Source organism: Rana temporaria, chromosome 2 (genome assembly GCF_905171775.1).
Source record: "Rana temporaria chromosome 2, aRanTem1.1, whole genome shotgun sequence".
NCBI classification, from domain to species: domain Eukaryota; kingdom Metazoa; phylum Chordata; class Amphibia; order Anura; family Ranidae; genus Rana; species Rana temporaria.
In genome coordinates, this window is record NC_053490.1 from 100,596,165 (window position 1) to 100,623,961 (window position 27,797).

Consider the following 27,797-nt stretch of genomic DNA (forward strand, 5'->3'; position numbering starts at 1 on the left):
CCTGTACCCTGATGTGCTGTGCCCTGATGGAAAGTGGTCAGTGTGTAGTGTAGTGGTCAGTGTGCAGTGTAGTGGTCAGTGTGCAGTGTAGTGGTCATCATGTAGTGTAGTGGTGAGTGTGCAAAGTAGTGGTGAGTGTGCAATGTAGTGGTGAGTGTGCAATGTAGTGGTGAGTGTGTACTGGACAGTGTGCAGTGTAGTGGAAAGTGTGCAGTGTAGTGGACAGTGTGTAGTGGTCAGTGTAGTGGTCAGGGTTAATAATGCGTCCGCTGACACCGGTGCTGGGGGTAATAATGCGCCCGCTCACACCAGTGCTGGGGGGTTAATAATGTGTTCGCTGACACCAGTACTGTTTTTGAAGTTTGAAAGTTTGCATGCGGCCCCCCATGGGATATGAAAATGTGTCTTGTGGCCCTCAGGTAATTTGAGTTTGAGACCCCTGCTTTAAACGGTGAATGTGCATGGGAGCAGACACATAATGCAGCAGAATGGAATAACAGGGTAGTAGCAATAAAAGCACTGTTGAGAGGGAATATGACATATCTAAATTCCCATTCTATCAGTGGTGCGCATTGCAGGAATGGTGCTTGCTTGTGTAAACATGCCCATGGCTTTTTCCACTGCCAGAACTGAATCCACCTTTAAGATGATGATGTCCCCCATGGGACATTCCTCCTGAGTGGTGATTTCCCCCATGGCTGGAGTGCAGGATAGCTAAAAAACAAAACAAAAAAAAGAACTGAAAGTAAAATCATTGGGCCAGATCCACAACGAGCGGCCGTAACTTAACTTTTCCTATTTAAGTTACACCGCCGCAAAATCTCTACCTAAGTGCCCGATCCACAAAGCACTTACCTAGAAATTTTCGACCGGCACAAGGCGGGCCCAATCTAATGGGGCGAGTCCCATTTAAATTAGGCACGCTCCCGCGCCGGACGTACTGCGCATGCTCCCGACGCGATTTTCCCGACGTGCTTTGCGCGAAGTTACGTTACGCCGAGTTTTGTGAATCGCGCCGGGTAAAAAAGTTGCGTCGGGAAAAAAAAGAGATGCGGCGGGAAAAAATAAAAAAAAAAATTGGACAGCGTCGCGGGAAAGAAGGGTCTACTTTTACATGGTGTACTAACTTTACACTTTGTAAAAGTAGCCCTAATTTTGCGTTTGCAAACTAACAACTAACGGAGACTTCACAAAGGGAAACCGCTTCGTGGATCTCCGTAAGTGCTAATTTGCATACCCGACGCGGAATTTCGACGAGAAATGCCCCCAGCGGCGGCCGAGGTACTGCATCCTAAGATCCGACAGTGTAAAACTATTACACCTGCCGGATCTTAGGAATATCTATGCGTAACTGATTCTATGAATCAGCCGCATAGATAGAAACAGGGATACGACGGCGTATCAGTAGATACGCCTGCGTATCCCTTTTGTGGATCTGGCCCATTGTTCCTAGGAATTACAACTGTCAACGAACATTAATATGTTTACTTACCGATATTTACATTGCCATCTGAAGACAATCTGAAATAAAATATCAAGATGTATGTTGAAACATATATAGCAAAGTATGGGTATTATTTCACTTTCTATGGGTTATTCAGTCTTTTCATTTTTTTTCCACCAGAGCTGCTTAAGTATTGTAATTGTAGTCCTTTCTGGTATTTACTACCTCCCCCAAAAAATACTGTATTCCACCTGACAATATCTTTATCTCTCTTCCCTCTAATGCCTTGTATACACGTCCATTTTTCTCGGCATGAAAAAAAAGTTTTTCCCGACGGGATTCCTCTCAAGCCTGCCTTGCAAACACACGTTCAGGCCAAATACCGCCTGTCCAAAGCGCAGTGACGTACAACATGTACGACGGGACTATCAAATGGCGCCACCCTTTGGGCTGCTTTTGCTGATCCTCGTGTTAGTTTGGTGAGAGACGATTCACGCTTTTCAGTCTTCGTGCTTTTCAGTCCATTACAGTGTGACGAATGTGCTACCTCCATTCCGAATGCTAATTTTATCAGAACGAGTGCTCCCGTCTCATACTTGATTCTGAGCATTGGCAGGTTTTTTGCCCTCGGGAAAGCATACACACGACCGGTTTTCCGGGCGGGAAAAAGACAGCCGGGAATCCTGGCAGTAAAAAATAGAACAAGTTCTCTCGTCGGGAAAACTGCGATGGACCATACACACGGACGGTTTTCCCAGCCAAAAGATGTCATGGCAGTTCTCCAGACGGGAAAAACGGTTGTGTATACGAGGAAATAAAAGGCTGGTTGGTATGGCGCAATCTTTGTTCATACATTATATAGGGTGAGCATCTACTTCCTGAGGAATACCAATAGTAATACTACTCACAATGCTGATGCACTTTAAATCCCAGTGCACATTGTAATGTTGCTTTAAAAATACATGAGGATGTCTCCTAAATGCCTGGGGATCAGCATTAGCTTACTTCGCAAACTCCGACCATTACTTCCCGTCTGGTGTAATGACACCACATCCACCTGTGACTTTCTCAGGGATATTAGGCTTCTGATACCCTTGAGAAATTCACGGTCGGATGTGATGTCATTATGCCAGATATTACAGTGTGCTATGGGATTTAAAGTGCACCCTGAGATTTAAAGTGCACCAGCATTGAGAGTAGTGGGCCAGATTCACAGACATTTAAGTTGCTCCCCCGCGGCGTAACGTATCTGATTTACTTTACACAGCCGCAGGCTTACAGCGTAAGTGCCTGATTCTCAAAGCTCTTACCTGTAAACTTGCGGCGGTGTAACGTAAATGCGCTCGGCGCAAGCCCGCCTAATTCAAATGGGGCGGGTACCATTTAAATTATCTCAAAAATATTCCGATTGCACACCTTCCGGCAAAATGGCCAAGTAGTAAAAGGGTGCTGAAACGATCACCGGCTGGGAACCGGAAAGCAAATCATATATATATATATATTCGCCAGCACACCAGGAATCATAACGTCCAAAAATTTAATGCATATCTATTATGTCAAAAAGAGCAACGTTTCGAGGCCACGCAGGACCTCTTCGTCAGGCAAAAAGATACAAATACAATAAAGCAAACAAATATATAAGAAGCTGTCACCAATGAAAATCTTTGAAAAATAAAACCCACCCACCCCAAACACCTCCTCCCTCTACCCACCCATCCAATCAGGAGTCTACATCAGGTATGTTATGCAAGCACCTATTAGTGATCAGTTAATCACAAACAGGCATGAGCAAAGAGTCACATGGGGTACATACCCCCAGCTGTGTTCACGGTCAAAACAGTGATCGCATAGCTGCTCAGTTGTACATTGCCAGAAAAAATGTATAAATCCCCTACCTGCAGAAGAAGCTATCCAAGTACCCCTCCGCTGTGTCATCGATCATAATCCCGATCGCTCAGCTGATACCACGTGTGCTGTCCTGTGGTATCCCTCAGCCAGTGTCAGTCTGCAAAATTGTGGTCAGCGTCGTTGTGCGGCCGCCGTCGCCATAGAGACAATGACGTCGGCGCGTCATACATCGGCTCAGCCAATCAGCTACGACCAATGTGACAGTGAGGCTTGGAAAGCAAGCCTACGTCACATGTTACAAGGGGCCAACGAGAGCGCAGTTTAACAGTTCAGGTCTATGTGACAGCGAGGCTTGAAAAGCAAGCCCCTGTCGCATGGTAGCAGGGGTCAAGGAGAGCGCAGCCTGACAATTCAGGCTAATGTGACAGCGCGACTCGTAAAACAAGCCGCTGTGATATGGTTCAAGGGGAGATACTAGAGAGGAAGCGTGCTATATTCACCCAGGATAAGATAATAAGTGAAGAAAAGAAGAAACTTGTTTAAAAAAGATAAAATGACTAATGATAAGCACCAATACAGAACCAAACACCTACATAGATAGACAAAAAAGAAGAAAAAAAGGAGAAAAAGAATAAAGAAAAAAAGAAAAAAAAGGTAAAATTAAACAATAATAAACAACTAGAAAAAATGTAAGAAATAAAGAATATAAATGAAAATAAAAATAAATGTAAATTAACATAAATAAATATAAATAGAAAAAAATAAAAATAAATATAAATAAATATAAATAAAAAATATAAATAAAAATAAAAATGAAAATAAATATAAAAATGAAAATAAATATAAAAATAAAAATAAAAATAAATATAAATAAATGCAAATAAAAATAAAAATAGAAAAATACAAATAAAAATAAAGATAAATAAAAATAAAAATAAAAATAAAAATAAATGTAAAACAAAAATAAAACAAAAATAAAACAAAAATAAAACAAAACAAGGCAGAAATCAAAAACAAAGTGAAATTACTGAAACAGAAGAAAAGAAAAAGCAAAAGAAAATACCAAAAAACAAAAAGGTAAGAAAGCACCAGGGTGAACAGACTATTAAAAAAGTGTAAGATATGACATGTAGACACAATACAGAGGGCTAACGGTCCGGGTGAAAACACCAACAGACAAATGGTCACTCAAAAACGAGCCATATCGATGTACATCCTATATCAAACCTGCCTAAAGGTCTAAGTTGATGGGGTCATCGTCCATACATAGTCAAATGTAAAAATGTCTACATTGTCAAAAATGAAAAAAGAAAACAAAATACAGTTAAAAGAAGCCCACGGGGGCTTGAAAAAAACCGATGGTATAAAAAATACCATATGGGATGTCATTTCTAATATACAATGGCAAGATAAGATCAGAGAATAACTTTAAATAAATACGATGGCGCAAGAATAATATGTGATTGAAGAAGAACACTAGATAGATAAGCCCAATCAAAGGCCATAAGGCATTGCATAGGGGAGCTTAATGGAAGTCACAGCGATCAATCAGCGATCATCTATAAAGCACGTCAGAGACAAATTCGCGTTCAACCCACCAGGTTGCACTGTCCCTAATGTGTGTATCCAATAGGCCTCGCGGCAAAGTAGTGCTCGATTCCGATCACCACCCCTATAGGGTGCTTTAACGTGTTCAATAACCATACCCCGGAGTTCGTGGATCTGGTGTTTGACTGTCACGAAATGTAAAGCCACAGGTTTGTTGAAGTCTACCTGTTCCCCCTTGACGGTTTTAGTTAGGGCTACCCTAATGTCGCTCCTATGTTTTTGGAAACGCTTCTTAAATGGGCCTATAGTCTTTCCAACATATACCAATGTACAGGGACATTTTAGAATATAGACACAGAAGTCGGTGTTGCAGTTTAAATATTCGCGTATAGGATAGCGACCTCCCATATGTGGATGTGAAAAATATTCACCACAAATAAGGGAGTTGCATATATTACAGTTATAGCATCTAAAACATCCGGTCTTGAGGGATATCTTAGTTGCCGTCTTCGCGTACTTGTGTCGTGGGTCAGCCTGTACTAGATGGTCTCGTAACGTTTTTCCGCGTTTGTACGCCATCATTGGTTTGGTCTTGATTGCAGGACTCAAAGATCTATCTGACTGCAATATTTTCAAATTGCGTTCCGTGGCGCATTTGATTGTGCCTGACTCTTGGTTATACGTGTGAACTAGCATAGGGCACGAACTAGCCCTAGAACTTTTGCTGCTACCAGTTAATGCCTTATCTAGAGCTTGATCCAGAATTGGTCTGGGATAACCACGTTCGAGAAATTTCTGGTACATGATATCAAGTTCTTTCTTTTTATCTTGCTCATCTGAGCAGATCCGTAAGACCCGTACAAACTGTGAGATCGGCAAATTGTGGCGTAAATGCATTGGATGTGCACTCTGAAAGTGTAGCAGAGTGTTTCTATCGGTGGGTTTAGTATATAGGGATGTGGTCATACTACCACCAGTGATGGTGATAAGTACATCGAGGAATGGAATACATTCACCGGAAATCTCTGGGTTAAACACAATCCCTGGGAAAATGCTGTTAATATACTCCACAAATTTCACAAAGTCCGTCTCACTCCCCGTCCATATAAAAAAGACGTCGTCTATATATCTCATCCATTTTTTTACATATTGATGAAACAAAGGAGATGGATAGATATACACCTCTTCCAGATAGCCTACAAACAGGTTAGCAAAAGAGGGAGCTGCGGAGCTCCCCATAGCTGTCCCTCTAATCTGTGTATACATCGTTCCTTCAAATCTGAAATGATTGTTCACCAAAATAAATTCAAGACATTCAATAACAAAAGCCCTTGGTAACTCAAGGGAACCTCGTTTAGACAGGAAATGATCAACAGCCTGAAGACCAGCCTCATTGGGTATGCAGGTGTATAGTGAGGAAATGTCCATTGTGGCAAGCTGATCACTAATCTGATTAACTGATCACTAATAGGTGCTTGCATAACATACCTGATGTAGACTCCTGATTGGATGGGTGGGTAGAGGGAGGAGGTGTTTGGGGTGGGTGGGTTTTATTTTTCAAAGATTTTCATTGGTGACAGCTTCTTATATATTTGTTTGCTTTATTGTATTTGTATCTTTTTGCCTGACGAAGAGGTCCTGCGTGGCCTCGAAACGTTGCTCTTTTTGACATAATAGATATGCATTACATTTTTGGACGTTACCATTTAAATTAGGCGCCGAACGTTCTGTGCATGCTCCGTGTTTAAATTTCCCGACGTGCTTTGCGCGAAATTACGGCGCCCCGACTTTTTTTTTGAATGGCGACGTGCGTTACGGCGTTCCGTATTCCCGGATGTCTTACGCAAAAAATCGAAATTCGACGTGGGAACGACGGCCATACTTTAACATGGCTGATCTAAAGATAAGCCATGTTAAAGCAGGTGTAACTTTGCGATGGGTAAAAACGACTAGCGACGACGTACGAGATTGCGACGAACGCGCAGATCTTCATGGATCGCCGTAACTAGTCATTTGCATATTGTACGCCGACCGCAATGGCCTCGCCACCTAGCGGCCGGCCTAGAATTGCATCCTAAGATCCGACGGTGTAAGTCAATTACACCTGTCGGATCTTATGGCTAGCTATGCGTAACTGATTCTATGAATCAGTCGCATAGTTAGGACGGGCGGATCACAGAGATACGATGGCGTATCTCTTCTGTGAATCTGGCCCAGTATTCCTATTGGCCTTTTACTGGACTAACATAGTTTTAAAAAGGTGAAGCACTATATAAATAGTTTTTTTTTAATGTTTTTTAAAGAGGAGCCAGTCTTGCATGCTGATTTAGGGTCATTGTAATAATATATACTGAAGATTGTATCTGAGGTGTAGGAGAAGGCAGCAAATAATATCATCGAGTTTGTGGAAAAATAAAAATAAACAAAGACCTTTTTATGTAAATAGGTCAATGGAACTGAGATGAACACATGTAGTATATGGTGGTGGTAAAGTTTGGCTATAAGCATGGAGGAGTTGCTTTGGGACTTTAATGTTCTTTTTGGAAATACACAGTTTAATATGATGATTTAAAAAGATTCACAGTGTTATGTACAAGAAAATATTGCAATGCACTAGTTTATAAATATAACTACTGACCACACACACTTTAGCCACATACAACATTTTTAACCTGCCATAAAAAAAAATGGTCCCAGACTTTTGGAACATTCAATGTTTAACCACTTTAATATCGGGCACTTTCCCCCCTTCCTGCCCAGGACAATTTTCTTCCCACAAATAGAGCTTTCTTTTGGTGGTATTTTATCACCACTGGTATTTTTATTTTTAGCTACAAATACAAAACAAACAAACTAAAAAATACAACATTTAAAAAAAAAAAAAATGTTTTCATTTTTGTTTTCTCCTTCACTGATGGTTACTGGTGAGGCGGCTTTGATGAGGTGGCACTGATGAGGTTGCACTGAAATGTCAACTTGATGGGCACTGATAGGTGGCACTGATATGCAGCACTGATGGGCACCGGTAGGCTACACTGATATGCAGCACTAATGGGCACTGATAGGTGGCACTGATAAGCAGCACTGATGGGCACTGATTGGCACTGGATAGGCAGCACTGATGAGGAGCTACTGACAGGCACTACTGATTGGCCTCTGATGGGCACTGACAGGCGTTACTGATGGGGCACAGACTGGCAGCTGTTGGGCACTGATTGGCAGCTGATAGGCACCTCTCATGGGAGCTGCGCTGATAATCAACGTGCTAATTATCAGCACAGACCCCCCTCTGACAGGGAGAGCCACGGATCAGCTCTCCCTGTCAGCACGAACTGAGGAAAGCTGTTTACCGGCACTTCCTGGTTCACGCTGTGATCAGCTGTGATTGGTCACAGCTGATCACGTAGTAAGGAGCCTCCGTCAGAGGCTCCTTACCTAGATCGGAGTTTCGGTGTGTCAGACTGACACACAGAAACATTGATCGCCGTGCTGCACGTACCCACGGGCACGTCCCGGCATGTTATCCTGAGGACATAATATGACGTCTGCAACGGAAGGGCCCGTGGAATCCAGAAGCTCCTAGAAAGTATGAGATACTCCTGTTTTCGCTTCCCCGATGCCTCTTATGTGTAGATCACCCTGTGTCTCTAATAGGTGCACAGGGTGAATGAGAACCACACTGTGGTCTGTGCTAGTCACTTTTATTGCGGTATAGATATTTTATATATTGTGTGTTGGCTGATGTGTACTATAAAAGCTTGCTGTGGTAATTAAGTCTGCTACTGTGATGTAAATGAACCTTAGTGTGGCTCCTAAGAACCTTTCATTGTGTTATGCTAATTGACACTGTATTGTGTGAAAGTTCTATTGAAGTTAGATGTGTGTTGTGAGTTAGCACAGTCTAAAGGTCAGATGTCTGACTTGTCAGCTGTAGTTAATTAGCCCATTTAAATTATGTCTACTAAAGGAATGTGTATTGTACAGCAGATGTCTATCTTGAAAGGTCATATCCCAGAGTAACCATGTCTGGGTAAATGATTAGTTAATTACCTCATGTAAATTATGTCTACTAAAGGAATGTGTATTGAGGGGGGCTCGTTAGGAACCATTGTATGATGTTGTGGGCGGAGTGTGTCATTGTCCATTTGATTACTGCAGTATTCTTTTTGGTGTATATAAGAGCCTGCCGTATTTGTTTTTAACCAGAGAACAGAGCTGTGTTTTTCGTTTCTGGGGGAATCCGTATGGGATGTGTTCGCCGGATTGTGGAGTGTCGGTAGCTGTCTTGGGTGCGGAATGGAATATCTTAAACGGCGTTAACCCCTGTCCCATTTGGGGTTCCATTACAATTGTTGGCTAGCAGGGAGATGATCCCACAGCCTTAAAGAACAGTTAAAAGAGGACACAGGACAATGGAGACACATGAATGGCTGAAGCTCTCTTCCCTCAAGGACTTACTTGAGAGCCGGGGCAGACCGGCCAACAACCGTAAGAAAAGGGACATTATCACAGAACTTGTCGAAATGGATAGAGCTGAAAGGCCCAGCGTAACAGACAGGACACCCGAGGAGGCAAGTTTTGATCGGGCTGTTAAACGAAGACTGGCATAGTATGGTCCTAACCCTCCACCGGAAATCATAGACCTAGTTATAGCTGCTGTGGATGCAACTTGGCTACATCAAAGAGGTGCTGCAGCAGCAGAAGTCACAGCAGCACCAACTGAAGAGAGAGGAGAGGTACAGATACCAGTCGCCATGGAAGAGGAATTCAGAAGGAGGTTACAAGAGATGCAGATACAGCACAGAGGAACAGTATCAGAGGAGGCCCTGCTGGGATGGTCTGATTTGATCCGTTGCCAACTCTGGAAGGAAGCGCTAGCTCTCGAGCAGCAACACCAGGGAAAGGTCCTCCCCTCCATCCATGTAAGGTACTGGCCACAGTATGACGTACAAATGTCGTTATTGGGGGAACAACCGAAGCAGGAGTGGACAGCCGAGTTAAGCAGGCTGATCCGGGCAGAGATGCCGTTGGACGAGAGCTACAGACCCCTCCGGTGGTATGTAGCCCAAGAGTGCCCATGGTCAGCAGAGGATAGATCCACGGAAGGCTATGACTATGATGGCCTGGGATTGTTGTATTGGAGGATGTCCAGTGACCCTGACTTTGGGAGTGATTGGGAGTGGCGCTTGGAGGAAATAATGGAGCACAGAGAGCAAAAATTGAATGTCTAGGAAGGGCACTGGGCACAGGAAGATTTGGAATTTCTGGCCGTTCAGGAATGGGAGATCGCCTACAGACAGCTGCTAGACTCTGCTCAGCAGCAGGGTGGGGCTCCCGTTGCCTGGGACTATGAGGAAATTTCAGATGACAACTTTGAAATCCTGGCTGATGAAGTGGCAGTGGAAGATCGGAAGATTGCCATCCCTAAAGCCGAATCGGATGATGTGGAGTTCCAGGGAGCCGGGGCAGTTGGCCCCTCTCTCCAGCAACAAGCTGAGGTGGTAGGTAAAACTTTTACTCTCAGGTGAATCACTGGCAACAGAGCAGAGTGCCACGGGCCGCTGCTCTCAACTAGCAGGAGAGGGAGTTCCTGTGGTAGTGGATGGGACTTCAGTCTCCACTTGTATACCCCAGGGATAGGGGGCAGTTGGCCCAGATCCCCAACAGCATGATGAACTGAGCCCAGTCACCCTGTCTTCTCTCCAGCGGCTGAAATGACTCCAGGGAGAAGGGCCAGTTCAGGCATGTTCTCTGAGAGAGGCAGAGGTTGGCTGGGTGAGTAATGCTCTGTTTGGAGCAATTTATTTGGGGTACTGTGGGGATACCAGCATTAGAGGAACTAACTTTGGAGTCAACCCGTCTGGGGTCTCCCCCTGTGTTAGTCTCCTGCCAAAAGGGGACACATGTAACGGGAGGGCCCCTGGGACCCAGAAGCGCTTAGAAAGTATGAGATACTCCTGTTTCTGCTCCACCGATGCCTCTTATGTGTAGATCCAGGCCCGTCGGAACAGGAGAGGCACTGCAAGCAATTGCTTGGGGCCCCGAGCTGGAAGGGGGCCCCCAACGCGGGCGCTGTGGGGCCCGGTGAGGAGACACTACACCGCCTAGGGAGCCCGGCCGCACTGTCCTCCACGGAGCTTGCACTATCCACCAGGCAGCCGCCCTGACATGTCAAGCAGCAGCGCCGACACCGCCCCCCCCCCCTGGCTTGAGCTCTTCGCTCTGACACTGTGACAGAGAGCAGAGGGGGGGGGGCTGCCTTGTTCTGAATCTGAGCGGAGAGTGTAGAGGGGGATTGCTGGACACATGTGAGTCACATGTGTCCAGCAATCCCCCTCTACACTCTCCGTTCAGAACAAGGCAGCCCCCCCCCTCTGCTCTCTGTGTCCACAGGCCTCTCTCACTTCTCTCTACAGTGTCCAGCAGCACAGCGCCCCCCCTCCCCCCTCATGCTCCCCCTCATGCTCTCCTGTCTGGAGCAGACATGGATGGTGCATCATGGGATATAGCATGGCACTGGCACCTGGCAGCGGCTCCCGGGCTTGGGGTCAGGTGGAGCCTGGAAGAGGCACGAACACAGCAAACAGCAGGTACACAGTACTATATTGTCAGAAGTTTGCTGAGCCCAAGACCGTCACCTGGTGACACTGGTGTGGTGAATAAAAACTGTTGTATATTGTATATATGTGATGACAACTTCTTGTGTAACTTCATTTATGAGGATTTAGGTTGAAGATTGTCCTCCTGTTAATCACTAGTGTCATTTTGGAGTATCCTGATCCCTGAACCCTTCTCATGATCATTGACATAAAATTTTTAAATGTGTTTGTGTATTAAAATATCCCCCACCCCACATTGCATTGATTGGCACTGGTGACGCTGTATTTGATGGGCACTGGTGACATTGTATTTGATGGGTGCTAGTGAGGCTGCATTTGATGGGCGCTGGTGACGCTGCATTTGATGGGCGCTGGTGACGCTGTATTTGATGGGCACTGGTGACACTGTATTTGATGGGCGCTGGTGAGGCTGTATTTGATGGGTGGTGGTGACACTGTATTTGATGGGCGCTGGTGAGGCTGCATTTGATGGGCGGTGGTGACACTGCATTTGATGGGCGCTGGTGACGCTGCATTTGATGGGCGCTGGTGACTCTGTATTTGATGGGCACTGGTGACACTGTATTTGATGGGCGCTGGTGACGCTGTATTTGATGGGCGGTGGTGACACTGCATTTGATGGGCGCTGGTGACGCTGCATTTGATGGGCGCTGGTGACGCTGTATTTGATGGGCACTGGTGACACTGTATTTGATGGGCGCTGGTGACGCTGTATTTGATGGGCGGTGGTGACACTGTATTTGATGGGCGCTGGTGAGGCTGCATTTGATGGGCGCTGGTGACGCTGTATTTGATGGGCGCTGGTGAGGCTGCATTTGATGGGCGCTGGTGACACTGTATTTGGGCGCTGGTGACACTGTATTTGGGCGCTGGTGACACTGTATTTGATGGGCCCTGGTGACGCTGCATTTGATGGGCGCTGGTGAGGCTGTGTTTGATGGGCCCTGGCGACACTGTATTTGGGCGCTGGTGACACTGCATTTGATTGGCGCTGGTAAGGCTGCATTTGATGGGTGCTTCGTTATAAAGGTGGGGTATACATGGGCAGGGCAAAGGGGGTGGGGTCAGGGGTGGAGCCAAGGGGGGCGGCAAAATTAGGTTTCGCCTAGGGTGTCAAAAATCCTTGCATCAGCCCTGTATGCAGCCCTCTTTTATATGTCATGCTATGCTGGGGCACTAGTGATTCATCTTGCCCCACCATCACCCCTTCCATCCACCCGGCTGTTGGTTTTCTGCTTGCTGTGGTTCTGCGCTGTGCGTGCGGTGGGGGGGCCTCCATGTCCATTTTGCTTGGGGCCCCCTAATTCCTTCAAACGGCCCTGTGTAGATCACCCTGTGTCTCTAATAGGGGCACAGGGTGAATGAGAACCCCACTATGGTCTGTGCTAGTCACATTTAATGCGGTATAGATATTGTATATATATTGTGTGTTGGCTGATGTGTACTATAAAAGCTTGCTGTGGTAATTAAGTCTGCTACTGTGATGTAAATGAACCTTAGTATGGCCCCTAAGAACCTGTTATGCTAATTGACATTGTATTGTGTGAAAGTTCTATTGAAGTTAGATGTGTGTTGTGAGTTAGCACAGTCTAAAGGTCAGATGTCTGACTTGTCAGCTGTAGTTAATTATCTCATGTAAATTATGTCTACTAAAGGAATGTGTATTGTATATCAGGTGTCTATCTTGAAAAATCATATCCTGGAGTCACCTTGTCTGGATAAATGATTAGTTAATTAGCTCATGTAAATTATGTCTACTAAAGGAATGTGTATTGAGGGGGGCTCGTTAGGAACCATTGTATGATGTTGTGGGTGGAGTGTGGCATTGTCCATTTGATTACTGCAGTATTCTTTTTGGTGTATATAAGAGCATGCCTTCTCAATAAAGCTTGTCTATTCGTTTTGAACCAGAGAACAGAGCTGTGTGTCTAGTTTCTGGGGGAATCCGTATGGGTCGTGTTCGACGGATTGTGTCGGTAGCTGTCTTGGGTACGGAATGGAATATCTTAAATGGCGTTAACCCCTGTCCCATTTGGGGTTCCGTTACAACGTCCAATCAGGATAACAGAACCACCGTCCGCCTGTCATTCTGCTATAGGCCAGGCGAGAAGTGGTTAAAGACAACATAAACAAGAGGAACCAAGGTATGGATGCATAGTTAGAAGGGACCCCATAAGGTATCAAGAAGAAAAAATACACCATCTGCCGAACACCTGGAGACGTGGCCATTAAAGTGGATATTGCTTCATGGTGTAGTATTAAAATAAGCCCCCAGCATTTGCAACAATAATAACCCTCAGCACTGGTCTAAGTAGCTTTAATGGCAGCCTCCGTGTTTCTCTCAAAAAACATTTACTTTAATCAGCAGACACTTGTAGGTTACTGTGTCAGTGCACTAGAGTTGTTTATGAAGAGTAGTGCAGAACTGATAATACTGGACAGGTCTGTACAGGTTAGCCTGCCTGTGCTTCCTATATTTTGGACTATGTGGTGGAATGTAACTTATTCCACTAACAGCAATAAGGTAAAAAGGAGGGGTAGATGAGTGACAGCATGCCTCCCCACTCACAGAGCGCAATGCTTACAGTGACTCCCGCTAATCTTAACTCCCCAAAGAGCAGGAGGGGAGTATCAGGAGGATTTCTACAGTAAATCACAACCAGCAGGACATGGGAGATGCTTCATTAGAGGTAAGTTATGTCCTTGTGTTGTATCCCCTACAAGATGTTTAATTAAACTTTAGTTACAGATTTAGGTGACAATATCACACTCACCTGTGCTCCTCTCCCTCCAGCATCTTCTTATAAGTGGCGATCTCAATATCCAAGGCCAGTTTGACATTCATCAATTCTTGGTATTCTTTCAGTTGGCGAGCCATGTCCTGCTTGGCATTCTGCAGGGCAGCCTCCAGCTCAGCCAGCTTATGCTTGGCATCTTTGACAGCAGCCTCACCACGTTCCTCAGCCTCATTAATGGCAGTTTCCAGGGCAGCACGCTAGGAAAATATGAAAATTAATTAATTATATAGACGCTAATAGTTTCAGAAAGGGCATAATATGATCTCTTGCTTATTTAGCTTTCCATGTTTTAGCTGGAAATATAAAAAAAAATTATATATTTTTTTATCTTTTTGATAGCCCAGGTGGTGGTGAAGGCCTTTATCCTATACCACAGAGAGATGAGCCAGGTGTACAAGCACAGTTCGACCACTCTCAAAAAAGCTGTCTGAGATTGTTAGATTAGCCATATAAAGTGTAGATATATACTAAAAGATAGAAAATGGTGTAGATATGGCTATCTCAAGCCCTTCTGCCTTGTTTATGGTCCTTGTTACTTTTTGTGTGGCCCTCAGATCCCAGCAGTCAGTAGAGGGAGTAGGATCAAGTTTTTTTAAAAAGGCTGAAATGACAGTGATCTATATTAGTTCCCAGTCCCTTGACTGTGTCTGCAGTAACTACATTGGTAGCAAAGCCTCAGTCTCTGACCCTTTCCTGAAGCATATCCACAGTCCCTGGTAGCATTATATAGCACCACAGATACCAAAATTAGTGTGTGACCGCAAGGTCCATAGTTGAGGATATTTATTCCTAGTAAGTTGTCCACCATTGTCTGAAGGCTCAAGGCTTATATAAGGATAGAAAATGTGTAATATCTGCGAATAGTAGTTGTTACTTTGCAAGAATATACAGAAAAAGTTTTTTTTTTTTTAAGTAGAACTGACATGAAGTTATAAGCTACATTTTTAATCTTCGGCATTCATAGTTCATTTGGAGGTAAATGTAGCCAAATAAACTGATCTATACCTAATCTTTTCATTTTATTATAAAAAAAAAAAAAAAAATTATTGGGATCACTAACTGAAATTTCTGTGGAATTAAAGAGATATTCCACATTTAAGTAACGCTTCATTAATAATATAATAGTTTCCTTACTTTCTTTCATTTCCTTCAATTAGACCACACATCTTTTCTGTCTTTTTATGACGATAAGCAATCCTGTCACTATAATAAATATTTTAAACCATGAAATACCTGTTAAAGAAGACAGAACCATCTTATCATTTCAGATGCCTATGTTGCTGAACACCACTTCAATCCTAAGAACTCTTTTGCTAAATTTCAAAGTTAAGCCAACAATTCCAAGAGTGTCGACCTCCTGGGTCTTTTCTGCTGTCATCCATGCCACTCCTATATCCTGAAGGTTGGAGTGAGAAACCAATGAGAATTGCAGGGGACCCTATTCTCATTGGTTCCTCACTCCTGATATTTTCAGCATCCCCTCATATTTCAGATTCTTTAGTATAGTTGAAACTGAAGCCAACAATTCCAAGAGTGTCGATCTCCTGGGTCTTTTCTGCTGTCATCCATGCCACTCCTATATCCTGAAGGTTGGAGTGAGAAACCAATGAGAATTGCAGGGGACCCTATTCTCATTGGTTCCTCACTCCTGATATTTTCAGCATCCCCTCATATTTCAGATTCTTCAGTATAGTTGAAACTGAAGCCAACAATTCCAAGAGTGTTGATCTCCTGGGTCTTTTCTGTTGTCATCCATGCCACTCCTATATCCTGAAGGTTGGAGTGAGAAACCAATGAGAATTGCAGGGGACCCTATTCTCATTGGTTCCTCACTCCTGACATTTTCAGCATCCCCTCATATTTCAGATTCTTCAGTATAGTTGAAACCGAAGCCAACAATTCCAAGAGTGTCGATCTCCTGGGTCTTTTCTGCTGTCATCCATGCCACTCCTATATCATGAAGGTTGGTGTGAGGAACCAATGGGAATTTCAGGGGACCTCTGAAATTTTCAGCATCCCCTCATATTTCATATTCTTCAGCATCAATGCTGATTTTCTACATCACAGGCAGCAAGACGGGTAAATACCCCCATACTCCTTTTACAGGTACAGATGGATTTAAAATATTTGCTCTAATGACAGGACACTTTAAAAACAGAACCCAGCAAAATATACAGAAACATCAGATAAGTATCAATATTCAAAATAGTAATGTTAATATATTTATGTATTTATGGTATAAAATGACTGCTTGAGCCATAGCATTATGGTAAAAGTTGGTTGAATCCACAGCATTAATCAGACTTTAAGGTTATGCACTTTGAGTCAACCAGCCTTTATTGCAGTGCACAGGGCTGCCAGTCTAAGGCCGCATACACACGGTCGGACCAAACCGATGAGACTGGCCCGTCGGTCCGTTTTCATCGGTTCACCTCTGAAGTGGCCGTACGGCCTGATATGTGTACACACCATCAGTCCAAAATCCGATCGGGTCAGAACGCGGTGACGTCAAACACACGACGTGCTGAATAAAACGAAGTTCAATGCTTCCAAGCATGCGTCGACTTGATTCTGAGCATGCGCGGGTTTTGAACCAATGCTTTTCTGTACTAACCATCGGTTTGGTCCGATGGGGCAGCGGTCCATTGGTTCGGTTTTGAAGCATGTTTAGAAATTTTGGACCGAAGGAAACCAGACCGATAGCCTATACACACGGTCGGTTTGGTCCGATGAAAATGAACTTCGGTTCATTCTCATCGGACCAAACCGACCATGTGTACGGGGCCTAACATGTTTACTTGGGGAAGTGAAGGGCTGGGATGGAGAAATTTAAAATCCAGTCATAGTCTTATGCCACAGGAATATGCAAAGCTGCAATAGTAAAAAAAATTGCCGCCATCATGGTAATGCTGTGTGACACGGGTATGCAAATCAAAAGAAGGGTTTGAAACACATTTCCAAATGTTAAAACAGTTAACATATACTGTATGTATATCAAATGTATATTTAAATACTCTATAAAAAATGCTGCCTAGATAATTGGTGAAATTCTGGGACCAGGAAATCTATTTACATTCCACTATTCTTCCTTTTAAAAAAATACATATTTTACCTGAGATTTGGCACATTCAATTTCTCCCTTAAGTTTCTGAATTACTCGGTTGAGCTCAGCGATCTCATTTTTACTGTTCTGCAGATTATTTCCATTTCTGCCAGCTGCCGTGCGCAAGTCCTCAAACTAAAAAAAAAAGATCACCATGTTATTTTTTTCCTAATGCTGATATTCATACTACATAAGGAGCGTATTGTTTATCTGGCAGCTACTATATTAGACTTACCCTTGACTGGTACATGGCCTCTGCTTCAGCTCTGCTTCGATTGGCGACTTCTTCATACTGAGCTCTGACCTCAGCAATAATGCTTTCCAGGTCCAGGTCTCTGCGGTTGTCCATGGATACAATGACTGAAGTGTCTGAGATCTGATCCTGGAGCTGATTGATCTCCTACAGAATGAATAGTAAACAAACATTGAGAATAGATAATCAATCAATAACAATTAAGAATCCTTTAGCAATGGGTTGATAGACATTTACCTCTTCATACAGAGCCCTCAGGAAGCTAATTTCATCTGTCAGAGCATCGGCCTTTGCTTGTAGTTCAGCTTTGTTCATAAATGCAGAATCAACATCCTACAATAAACATGAGTTAGTTAAATCTTGACCAAAAAAAAACATGGGTGTGGGGTGTTTGGTTTAGGAAAGACAACAATTTCTCTGCAAGAAGAATTCGCACAAAGGACACATCATACTAAATGTAAGTTATGTCCCTTATGCTGATTTTTATGTTTTTAATTTAGGCTAAAATTACTATTTAAACCCTTAGATAAGCATAAATTATCTAAATACAAAAGGAAAGTTTATTTTTACATGGATCCTGGTGTGCTTTTCTGGATATCTGTAGTAATCCACCTTCAACTTTTCCTTTGTATACAGTATAAGCTTCCTGTAATGTAGACCAGTCACTGTTGCTTTCTCTCCTTGCAGTCAGAGGTTCTCAACCCTGTCCTCAAGTACACGGGGTCACGTGACAGGTGACCCCGCCTCACCTATATAAGAACTGTCACTAGCTCCAGCCGCGTCATTCGCGGCCGGCGATGCTGTGCTCTGAATCCCGGACCTGGATGATCTTCTTATCGCTGGACCCCGGCAGAGAGGAGATCACCCGTCGCTGGATACCGTCAACGTTGGAGCGGGGAGCAGGGATCCAGAGTGGATTACCACCGCTGGATTCTTTTCTTTTTAATAAAGGACATTTTTATCCACGGTGTGTGTGTTTTTTTTTTACAATTCTTTACACTTCCTTAGTGAAATGGTAGAGGTACAATGTACCCTGTTACCAATTCACATAGGGGGGGGGGGGGCAGGATCTGGGGATCCCCTTTGTTAAAGGGGTCTTCCAGATTCTGATAAGCCCCCCGCCCGCAGACCCCCACAACCACCGGGCAAGGGTTGTGGGGATAAGGCCCTTGTCCCCATCAATATGGGGACATCCTCCCCATGTTGAGGGCATGTGGCCTGGTACTGTTCAGTAGGGGGGGGGCGCTCTCTCATCCCCCCCTCTTTTCTGCGGCCGGCCAGGTTACGTGCTCGGATAAGGGGTCTGGTGTGGATTTTTGGGGGAACTCCACGCCATTTTTGTTTTTAAATCTGGGGTGGAGTTCCCCTTAAACTCCACACCAGACCTGAAGGGTCTGGAATGAATATTTGGGGGGTACCCCACGTCATTTTTTTTTTAAATTGACGGCGGGGTTCCCCTTAATATCCATACCAGACCTGAAGGGCCTGGTAATTAAATTTGGGGGGACACCCACGCTTTTTTTTTTTATATGAATGAATTCTCTCTGAATTGCCGGGAGCCGACAATTCATTATAGCCGCAAGTCTTTTTTAAATGACTTTTTTTCCTTCAGAAATGACACTTTGTGCAGAGACAGTTCTAAGTACGGGAAACATGCGCTATTTCACAGGCATAATTTACACCCCCCCCCCCAGGTACTAAATTTAAAGGAATATTTCACTTTTATTGTTTCACTTTATGCATTATTAAATTCACTGCTCCCGAAAAAAACGGCCGTTTTTAAAACTTTTTTTGCATTGATACATGTCTCCTGGGGCAGGACCCAGGTACCCAAACACTTTTTAGGACCTTTAAAATTAGCACTTTAGATTACTCCCATAGACTTTAACAGGGTGTTCCGCGGCTTTTCGAATTTACCGCAAATACCCCAAATTTTTCGCTGTTCGCCGAACAGGCGAACAGGCAATGTTCGAGTCGAACATGAGTTCGACTCGAACTCGAAGCTCATCCCTATCTGGAATATGTTAGTGCTGCAAACATGAAATGATAATAAGAGTAGTAGATGACATTCTTGCCTTCTTCAGCAGGACAAATTCATTCTCTGCAGCAGTACGTCTGTTCATTTCTTCTTCATATCTGATGACAAAACAAACTATACTTTAAATCTGTGCTAGCAGATAATTATTATTTATGGACCACAGCACAATAACTACAGCAATGTTAGTGTAGATAGTACTAAGGACCATCATATGGCCCTGCTTGTGAGAGCTTACAATCTAAAAAGAAGATCAATCAATACAAAAGGTAGTAACTGTGTGGGGATGAGTTGTTTGAGAAAATAAAATTCAGTTGTTAATAGACAAAGATTTATGGCTTGCCTGAAGGCTGACAACGCAGGAGATGGTCATAACCAGAGAGGCTGGGTAGGAAATTTCCTAGGGTAGGATATGCTCTGAGAAAAATTCCTGGAGGAGAGCATTGGAAGAGGTGATGAGGGAGCTAAATGTCTTGGAAGGAGTGAAGAGGATGGTTTGGATGATATTTTGAAAATATGCTGGGAATGTAGCTCAAGACAGAGTTTTGGGGGCTTTGTATTTTAAAGTGGAACTTAACTAAAAAAGGGAATAATTTATATGTTATAGGGAATATCTAGAAATATTAATTGTACCTATGTAGTACTCTGAAACATGTATCTTTAATCAGAAACCCCTCCTGAAAAAGAGAAGTGCACCTCCTGGTATGTGAGGGAGCCTAGGCACTCCTTTGTCTACAGCCTCAGAGCTGTATACCTGTACTGTGAGATCTGAGGCACTGTTGTCTCTGACTGCTAGAATATTTGGGGTGACATATGGTGATGTCACTACTGTAGTGTTTACTGCTCTGCCTGTTGGATGATCCGACATGAGAAAAAAAGACCATGCTACTAACAATATGGCGACCTCCAGACAGAGATACAATGCAGAAAAAGTTATATTATAATGTATATTAAAGAATGGGTTAACAGAAGCACAGACCAAATTTGAGAGATAGAACAATATTATAATTATCTATTCTACTGCTGTGGAGTTGCCCAACTGAATTCTGATTGGATGACCATTCATTTGAACGATGAAGGGACAGATAAATCATTTGTAGCTCCACTATGTTGATAGACAGATTGTTGAGTTGCAATGGTTTGGAGTGGAACTGGAGAAATAGGACTGCTTCAAAAGAAGGCTACCATCAAACCCGGAACTCTAATGCAAAAAATGTACAGCTCCTGGACTGTAAGGTCCAGCAAAGGGATTGAAGTTTCTCTAAACAGGATTAAACAGGATTAAAAATAGACATTACAAGCAAGGGGTCAGTTTCAGTGATAATTTTTTATGGTTCAGAATCTGAACTTTAAAAAGCATAGGTGTGCACAGCCTAATGCATTAGGGTGTGCCCCCCAGAGCTCAAACACACATGTGTGTATATTGTCAGTAGAGCAGTGGATGGTGTTCAGTCAGTAGAGCAATGGACTTTGTCAGTAGGGCAGAGGACGGGATCAGTAGTTTATTTTTTATTATTATTAATTTACAATTTGATTTATTTTGTACTATTTTTACATTTTTTTAGGAGCCCTGTTGGGGAGGACTTTGGTGAAATATCAGAGGTCTAAACAGACCCCTGATGTCTCACTTTTGAGACAGAGAAAGGGACTGAGGACAGAGATTCCTCCGTCCCTTTCTCTGCAGTCTCCGCTGCACTGGACAGTGAATGAACGTGCTCAACAGCTTCCTGTTCTCCACAAACTTAAGCAAAATAAACACAGCAGCTGTAACAGAAGAGGATGGAAGGCGACAGTGCTTCAGGGGGTGGGCACGGGAAGACGGGCAGTAGGGGAATTGGCACCATACGTGGTGATTAGAGTGTGCCTAGGCATACCTTGTGTGCATGCCCATGTTCACAAGGCCTTTACAGGTTTGGCGAACATTGTCTGACAAGGTCTGTGTTGGCTGCTCTCTCAGCAAGAGATTGTCTTAGTATTCCACTATTGGAATACCCTGTCAGCATAACAAGGGTCACACAGGAGCTAGGACCTAAAGCTAGAACACTCAGGGTGCAAAAGACAAACAAAAAGAAAGGGGTCAGTGATAAATGAAAGGATTTTTTTCTTTCAGAGGTAGAATGAGTTTTGCAGGGTGGGGGCTTGATTTTCATTTGTTGCAGTAAAAAGTACTTGTAACACCAGACAGCCCTAAAGAGGTAGTCTCCATCAAAGCACGTTCAGAATAAAAGGGCAGGGCCAGCTTGGGAAAACAAGTACTTAGAAAGAGTTTCTAGATGCTTGTCAGAGTTTTGTTCAGAAAATAAATGATTGGGCCCACATCTTAGTAAACCCGTCTCCATATTGCTCAGTAAAGTGTTTCAGAGAAGCTAGCAATTTTCATACAATAATCCAATTTTCATACAAAATTCCAGTAACAAATGTACTGGAAACATTTTGACAGTCTTGGGACCTATAAGGGAACCCATACTGGTGACAGAGGTGGTTTCAGATGCAGTTTGCTCCATCAATAAGAAAAAAATTGTATCTTTAAGCTTAGGAGATATGTCAGGAGACTGAGACTTCTCAAGTACAAATCAGTCTAAATGGGAATAGTGAGACTCTTCTTCATATGCAGCTGACTGTGCCAAGGCTGCAGTAGCTGAAGGATTAAAAGAGACAATCTGAGTCAGCTATCATGGCACATATTTTGTACATGGAATCTTGAACTGAAGAAACGTTTTTTCCTGGAGAGAGCAGAGGAGGTAACCACACCTGAGGGAGTCAGGGAAAAAATCAAGGGAGTGGACTCAAGGAGTTGAGAGGACAATTATGCAAACTTTTCACATTAGGTCCTTTGGAAGGAACACTGCAGGTCACCCTGGAGCTGCTAGAGGATTATGAGCTGCAGAGGCCCATGGGGCCATTTCCTTTGCACTTACAATCCAGCCTAGTGTGGTACAATGCCAAAGTAAAGCACATCAGATGCAACTGGGGTATTCACAACCAACTGTGGAAGCAGTGGAGATGGCTGGAGGTGACAGATTCATTATGAGCCTTGTAAAGAGAGCAGTGGTGGGAAACTTCCTTATGCTTAAAGATGGAAAGAGGTCGTTTTTATCAGTGCCGTCTGTAGCTCCACCCCAGGCTGTAGCTCAAATTATGGGAATTCCTATTGGGAGTTTGGAGCATGGAGTTACAGTCAGCACTGAAGCCACCTCCCATTTTCCATTTTACATTCTGCAGCTCTGCTCTGTAATCCTGCAGCCCTGTGCTCTCATCACCTCTGCTTTTATCCTTGTAATAAAAGGAAATATTAAGTGTGTTTTCTGCTATCCTGGTGTAGCTCCCTGCTCCTGAAGAGCAGTGGGCTATGTTGTAAATTTAGTGGGTTGTCTGAATTGTACATAGTTCAGAATTTATATTTCAAAGCTAAATTAGCTTCTGTTCCAGTTTAGCTGTGTTGTGTGCATTTCTCACTGTTGCCAGTAGGTGTTGTTGTCACCACAGGCCAGTGTGAGAAATACAGCAGGCTAAGTGTATTGGCTATTCTTTCCCCAGAAACATCCCAATCAGGAGTTTCTTTGTAGCTGGGTATTCTGGGAGAGGATATTTAAGGGACAGAAGCCATGTGATTCGCTCTCTCTGACCTCATGGCCCTCCTGGTCTAAGGTATGTGACAAATTCTCTCTTCTACTTCGGGCCCTGCTGGCTCGAGGTTATGTTACTACACGTAGGCCCAGAAGTCTGGCTGGGGGCCTACTAGTTCAGAGGTGGTCCTGTGCTGTCTTGCCTGTGGGAAGAAGCCGAGCAACTGAGAAGATCTAGGGGAGGACTTTTCTTGGAGAGAACCGAGCAGAAGGCTGGTTTCTCAAGAAGGGCCTGGTGACTCATTTGGAGGACGCACTTAAACCAATTTACCCTCACAGTACTGCCGGATGGCTTAAAGGCTCTGGTACTGTGTAGCTGTGTTTCAATCTACCAACTAATGGTCACACAATCCTGTGGCAGAGGATTATCCAGCAGTTTTGTTATATTTCTAAATCTGTGGCAGAGACTTTGTTCGTGCATCATACCGGCTGCTAGGTCGGTGAGAGAGAGGCCTATCCGGGTGTGCAAAAAATCCCCTGACAGAAAGTGGTATTTTTCTTTTGGATCCTAAAGTTCCTCAGTGATCTGCAATAAGGTATCTGAACTTCCCCTAACTCTCCATCCCTCTAATACTGCAAGTTTTGTTTATTAAAAGCATTGGAAAAAGACTAAGCAATTGGTACATACATCTGTTTGACATTTCTTTCCAATATAGTCTCCTAGTTCTGAAACAGTGAAAAGTAGAGTAATGGCAGGAACCAAAAATTATTCTCAGCAGCTCATACGGGGGTAGTGCTACACTGGTATATAGTCAATTTATGTTTTTGGTTGTAATATGACAAAATGTGGAAAATTTAAAGGGGTATGAATACTTTTTCAAGTCACTGTATATTGAAGAGATGTACTGCATATGTTTTTTTTTTTCCGCTCTGAAATACATTTTAACTTGATTGTATTAGATCAAAACAAAATCATGAGACTGGCATACCTTTTATACATCATCCCAGTAAATGTCCACCTAAATCTTTTAAAAGTTGTCTGCTCTACAAAACTGGTGGGAAAGTTTTTTTTTTCAAAGTGAACAATAACTAAAAAGCAACTTACTTTCTCTTAAATTCTTCCATCATGTCTTCCATGCTGTTCCGTTCTGCCTCTAGCCGAGCACTCTCACATTCAAGACTCTCAAGCTGTCTACTGAGATTGCCAATAAAAGACTCAAACAGAGGTTCAATGTGAGAACTTGTTGTCTTCTGCTCTTGTAGTAAAGCCCACTTGGTCTCCAGCATCTTGTTCTGCTGTTCCAGGAATCTGACCTGTAAAAAAAAAAAATGGTTTACTTCATAACCATTAGCAGCCATAAAATACTAATAGGATAGCGGTTTGCCTCAGTGTGATGTTATTATAGTATTGTGGTCACTATGTTCTAAATATTGAGAGCTACATTACCCAGTTTCTGGCAGATTAAATAGGTTCTGTGACAGATGTTCAGTGCATCTAAAGTGGGGCACAACCAGGGATTTTTTCCTCGAAAAAAAATGTACAGGAGCTTGACCACAAGCCCCCCCCCCCCCCCCACACACACACTCACATTCTTCAAATCGTATCAGTCTTAAAGGCTCATTGAATACCAGGAGTGCATTGCATAGAGTGCAGAGTTCAGGGGTGCGCTACCTACAGAGTGCAGAGAACAGTCTTCTTCCACAACTGCTTACCTCTGCTTCCACATCTCATTTTCACCCCTCTTCAGCTCTGACCTCTGCATGCAACCCCCCTCCAATACCGCTATCTTCTCCCAATGCCCTTAAAAGCGCCACCATCTTTCACATCTCTTACTTTTGTTTCTGTATAAGCTGAAGCACCCAGTTGGTACTTGCACCTCCCTGCACTTTGGCTTTGCCTCTCTTATATGTGGGGGGATCATGAAGTGGGGATGTAAACATCTGCACTGCACCTGGGGCACCTGCATTTCATTTTGCTCATCCTGCACTCATTGGGAGACACTCCAATCAATATACGCTTATTGCGATTTTTTTTTAACAAAAATATGTAGAAGAATATGTATCAGCCTAAACCGGGGAAAAATATATATATAAAAAAAATGGGAATATTATTATAACAAAAAGTAAAAAATATTGTGTTTTTTTTCCCTAAATTTTCTGTTTTTTTTGTTTATAGCGCAAAAAATAAAAATCGCAGAGATGATCAAATACCACCAAAAGACAGCTCTATTTGTGTGAAAAAAATGATAAAAATATAATTTGGGTACAGTGTTGTATGACCGTGCAATTGTCATTCAAAATGCTTCAGCGCTTAAATCTGAAAATTGGTGGTTTAAGGGGGTTTAAGTGCCCAGTAATGAAGTGGTTAAAGATCTATGTTAGAGGAGCAATTCAAAAATAAGCTTGTTTTTTTTTCTTCTATCGAGACATTCCTGTGACAATTGTTGTTATTCATATTGCACACAAGTGTCACAGAAAGGCCCTGATATAAACACAAACACAATTTTTTATGGATAGTCCCTCTCATATATATATATATATATATACCGGTATATATATATATATATATATATATATATATATATATATATATATATATATATATATATATATATATATATCAAAACCATATACAGTATATACGAATATATACTGTTTATAGTAGTAGGTGTGCACAGTCTAGTAGTAGGTGTGCACACCCCAAATGTATTAAAACATGGACGGTGTCAGAAGAGCAGAGGTTGGTGTATAACACTCACGTTTTTACCCTGAAAATAGAGGGTAAACTGTGCCTGCGTGTTATACGCAGGGGGCTGTGGGAATTTTTTTTCCTAAAACTTCCCTCTTAAAGTTTGGGTGCGTGTTATATGCCTGTGCGTGTTATACGCCGATAAATACGGTGTATGTATATATATATATATATATATATATATATATATATATATATATATATATATATATATATACCCGCACATACAGTATATGTATATATAACCTGTTCTATCTTTTTACAGGGGTCGCCAAGCAGTGACTGGGGAAGCAGAGGACACAATCCCCCCTGATTCCTCCTCACATCAAGGCCATTTTCCATTTTTCTCTGTACTATTGCCACCTCGGTGGGAGTGAGATAAAATGCACAAACAGCCAGTGAGAATCTTCTTTCATTCCTTATTAAACTGGCCATTTGTATGGTACTAACTGGCAGCTTCTCATTGAGCTACGATGAGCAGCAGAGATCATCCTCACTGCTCCTCATCACAACTTATTAAACTGCTGCACAGTGGAGATAAGTCATGATAGTTACTATCACAGCATATCTCACTTTAGTAAAAATTCACCTTAGTTGAAATTATTGTAGCATCAAGAAACTGAATTATTATATAGGCTGTCATTCAATAAAAACTCTCACCTTGTCAATGAAGTCAGCAAACTTGTTGTTGAGACCTTTGATTTGATCCTTCTCCTCAGTTCTCACTCTTTGGATGTTTGTGTCTATCTCCAAGTTGAGAGGAGCCAAAAGACCCTGGTTAATGGTAACTGCGGTGATGCCTCCAGAACCATATGATCCTCCAAAACCATGACCAAATCCATGTCTGTGTCCATGCCCTGCTTTACCTAAATGAAAACTTCCTACTGACATCTTGGGCCCCTTTGATCCAATGTTATGGGCACTCTTGCTGCTGAAACAATGGTGGGTCTTGTGACCATGTTCAAAGTGTTTAGAAGTGTGTGATAAGCAACTGTGGGAGCCGTAATGTTTGGGTAAAGCAGCAGAAGACTTGAGGTATTTGTTTCCAGAGGAGGTCATGATACAATGATGAGACATAATAGATTCTCTCAGGCTTTAAGCTGGTTTGCACAGGAGATGTTGAATAAAGGGCCTTCCGGGAACTTGCTGATCCACAGATCTCTCATACTGCTTTTATTCCCCAACAGACTGTTAAGAGTCTCATAAAAAATTATGACCACATGAGTTTTGTTTTGTAGCATCATCTCTTTATTTTTATAGAAGGCAGACTAGTAACACACCTGCATTGTCAAAACTATGATGCAAATATTATTAGCTGCACTTACTGGAATGTAACATTGTGGTGTACGTTTAATAAACCGTGATAAGCCGAGATCATGATGATCACGGCTTATCTCAGAGCATTGCCGGTTTAATAAACTGAGATAAGGAGCAGAGAACATATTCTCCGCTTCTCATCACAGCACATGGCTGTTTTGTCACAAACGGCCAGTTTAATAAACCGAGATCTGAAGATTTTACAGCCCTTCCACTGAAATATCTCCTTTCCAGATTCACAAGCTCAGAGGTGGAGGAAGAGGAAGAAGGCTTATTTCTTCCTAATATCAGCACCAGTGGGTTAAAAATGAATATTAACAACTACAGTGTATATATGTATATATATATATATATATATATATATATATATATATATATATATATATACTGTATTTATTGGCGTATAACACTCACTTTTTTTACACTGAAAATAGAGGGTAAACTGTGCCTGCGTGTTATATGCAGGGGGCTGTGGAAAGTATTTTTCCTGAAACTTCCCTCTTAAAGTTAGCGTGT

The 27,797-nt window shown here is 42.8% G+C and overlaps 1 protein-coding gene across 1 annotated transcript; it reads right to left on the reverse strand.

Annotated features, from left to right (window-relative positions):
- Positions 1 to 452: 452 nt before the first annotated feature.
- Positions 453 to 27,122, reverse strand: LOC120929277 (keratin, type II cytoskeletal cochleal-like). The gene is made up of 9 exons (XM_040340602.1): positions 26,625 to 27,122; positions 24,321 to 24,529; positions 19,690 to 19,750; positions 17,852 to 17,947; positions 17,597 to 17,761; positions 17,371 to 17,496; positions 14,235 to 14,455; positions 1,493 to 1,521; positions 453 to 714 (listed from the first exon to the last, which is right to left on the reverse strand). The coding sequence occupies exons 1-9, from the start codon at positions 27,039 to 27,041 to the stop codon at positions 560 to 562; spliced, it is 1,479 nt and encodes a 492-aa protein (XP_040196536.1). The 5' UTR covers positions 27,042 to 27,122; the 3' UTR covers positions 453 to 559.
- Positions 27,123 to 27,797: the final 675 nt, after the last annotated feature.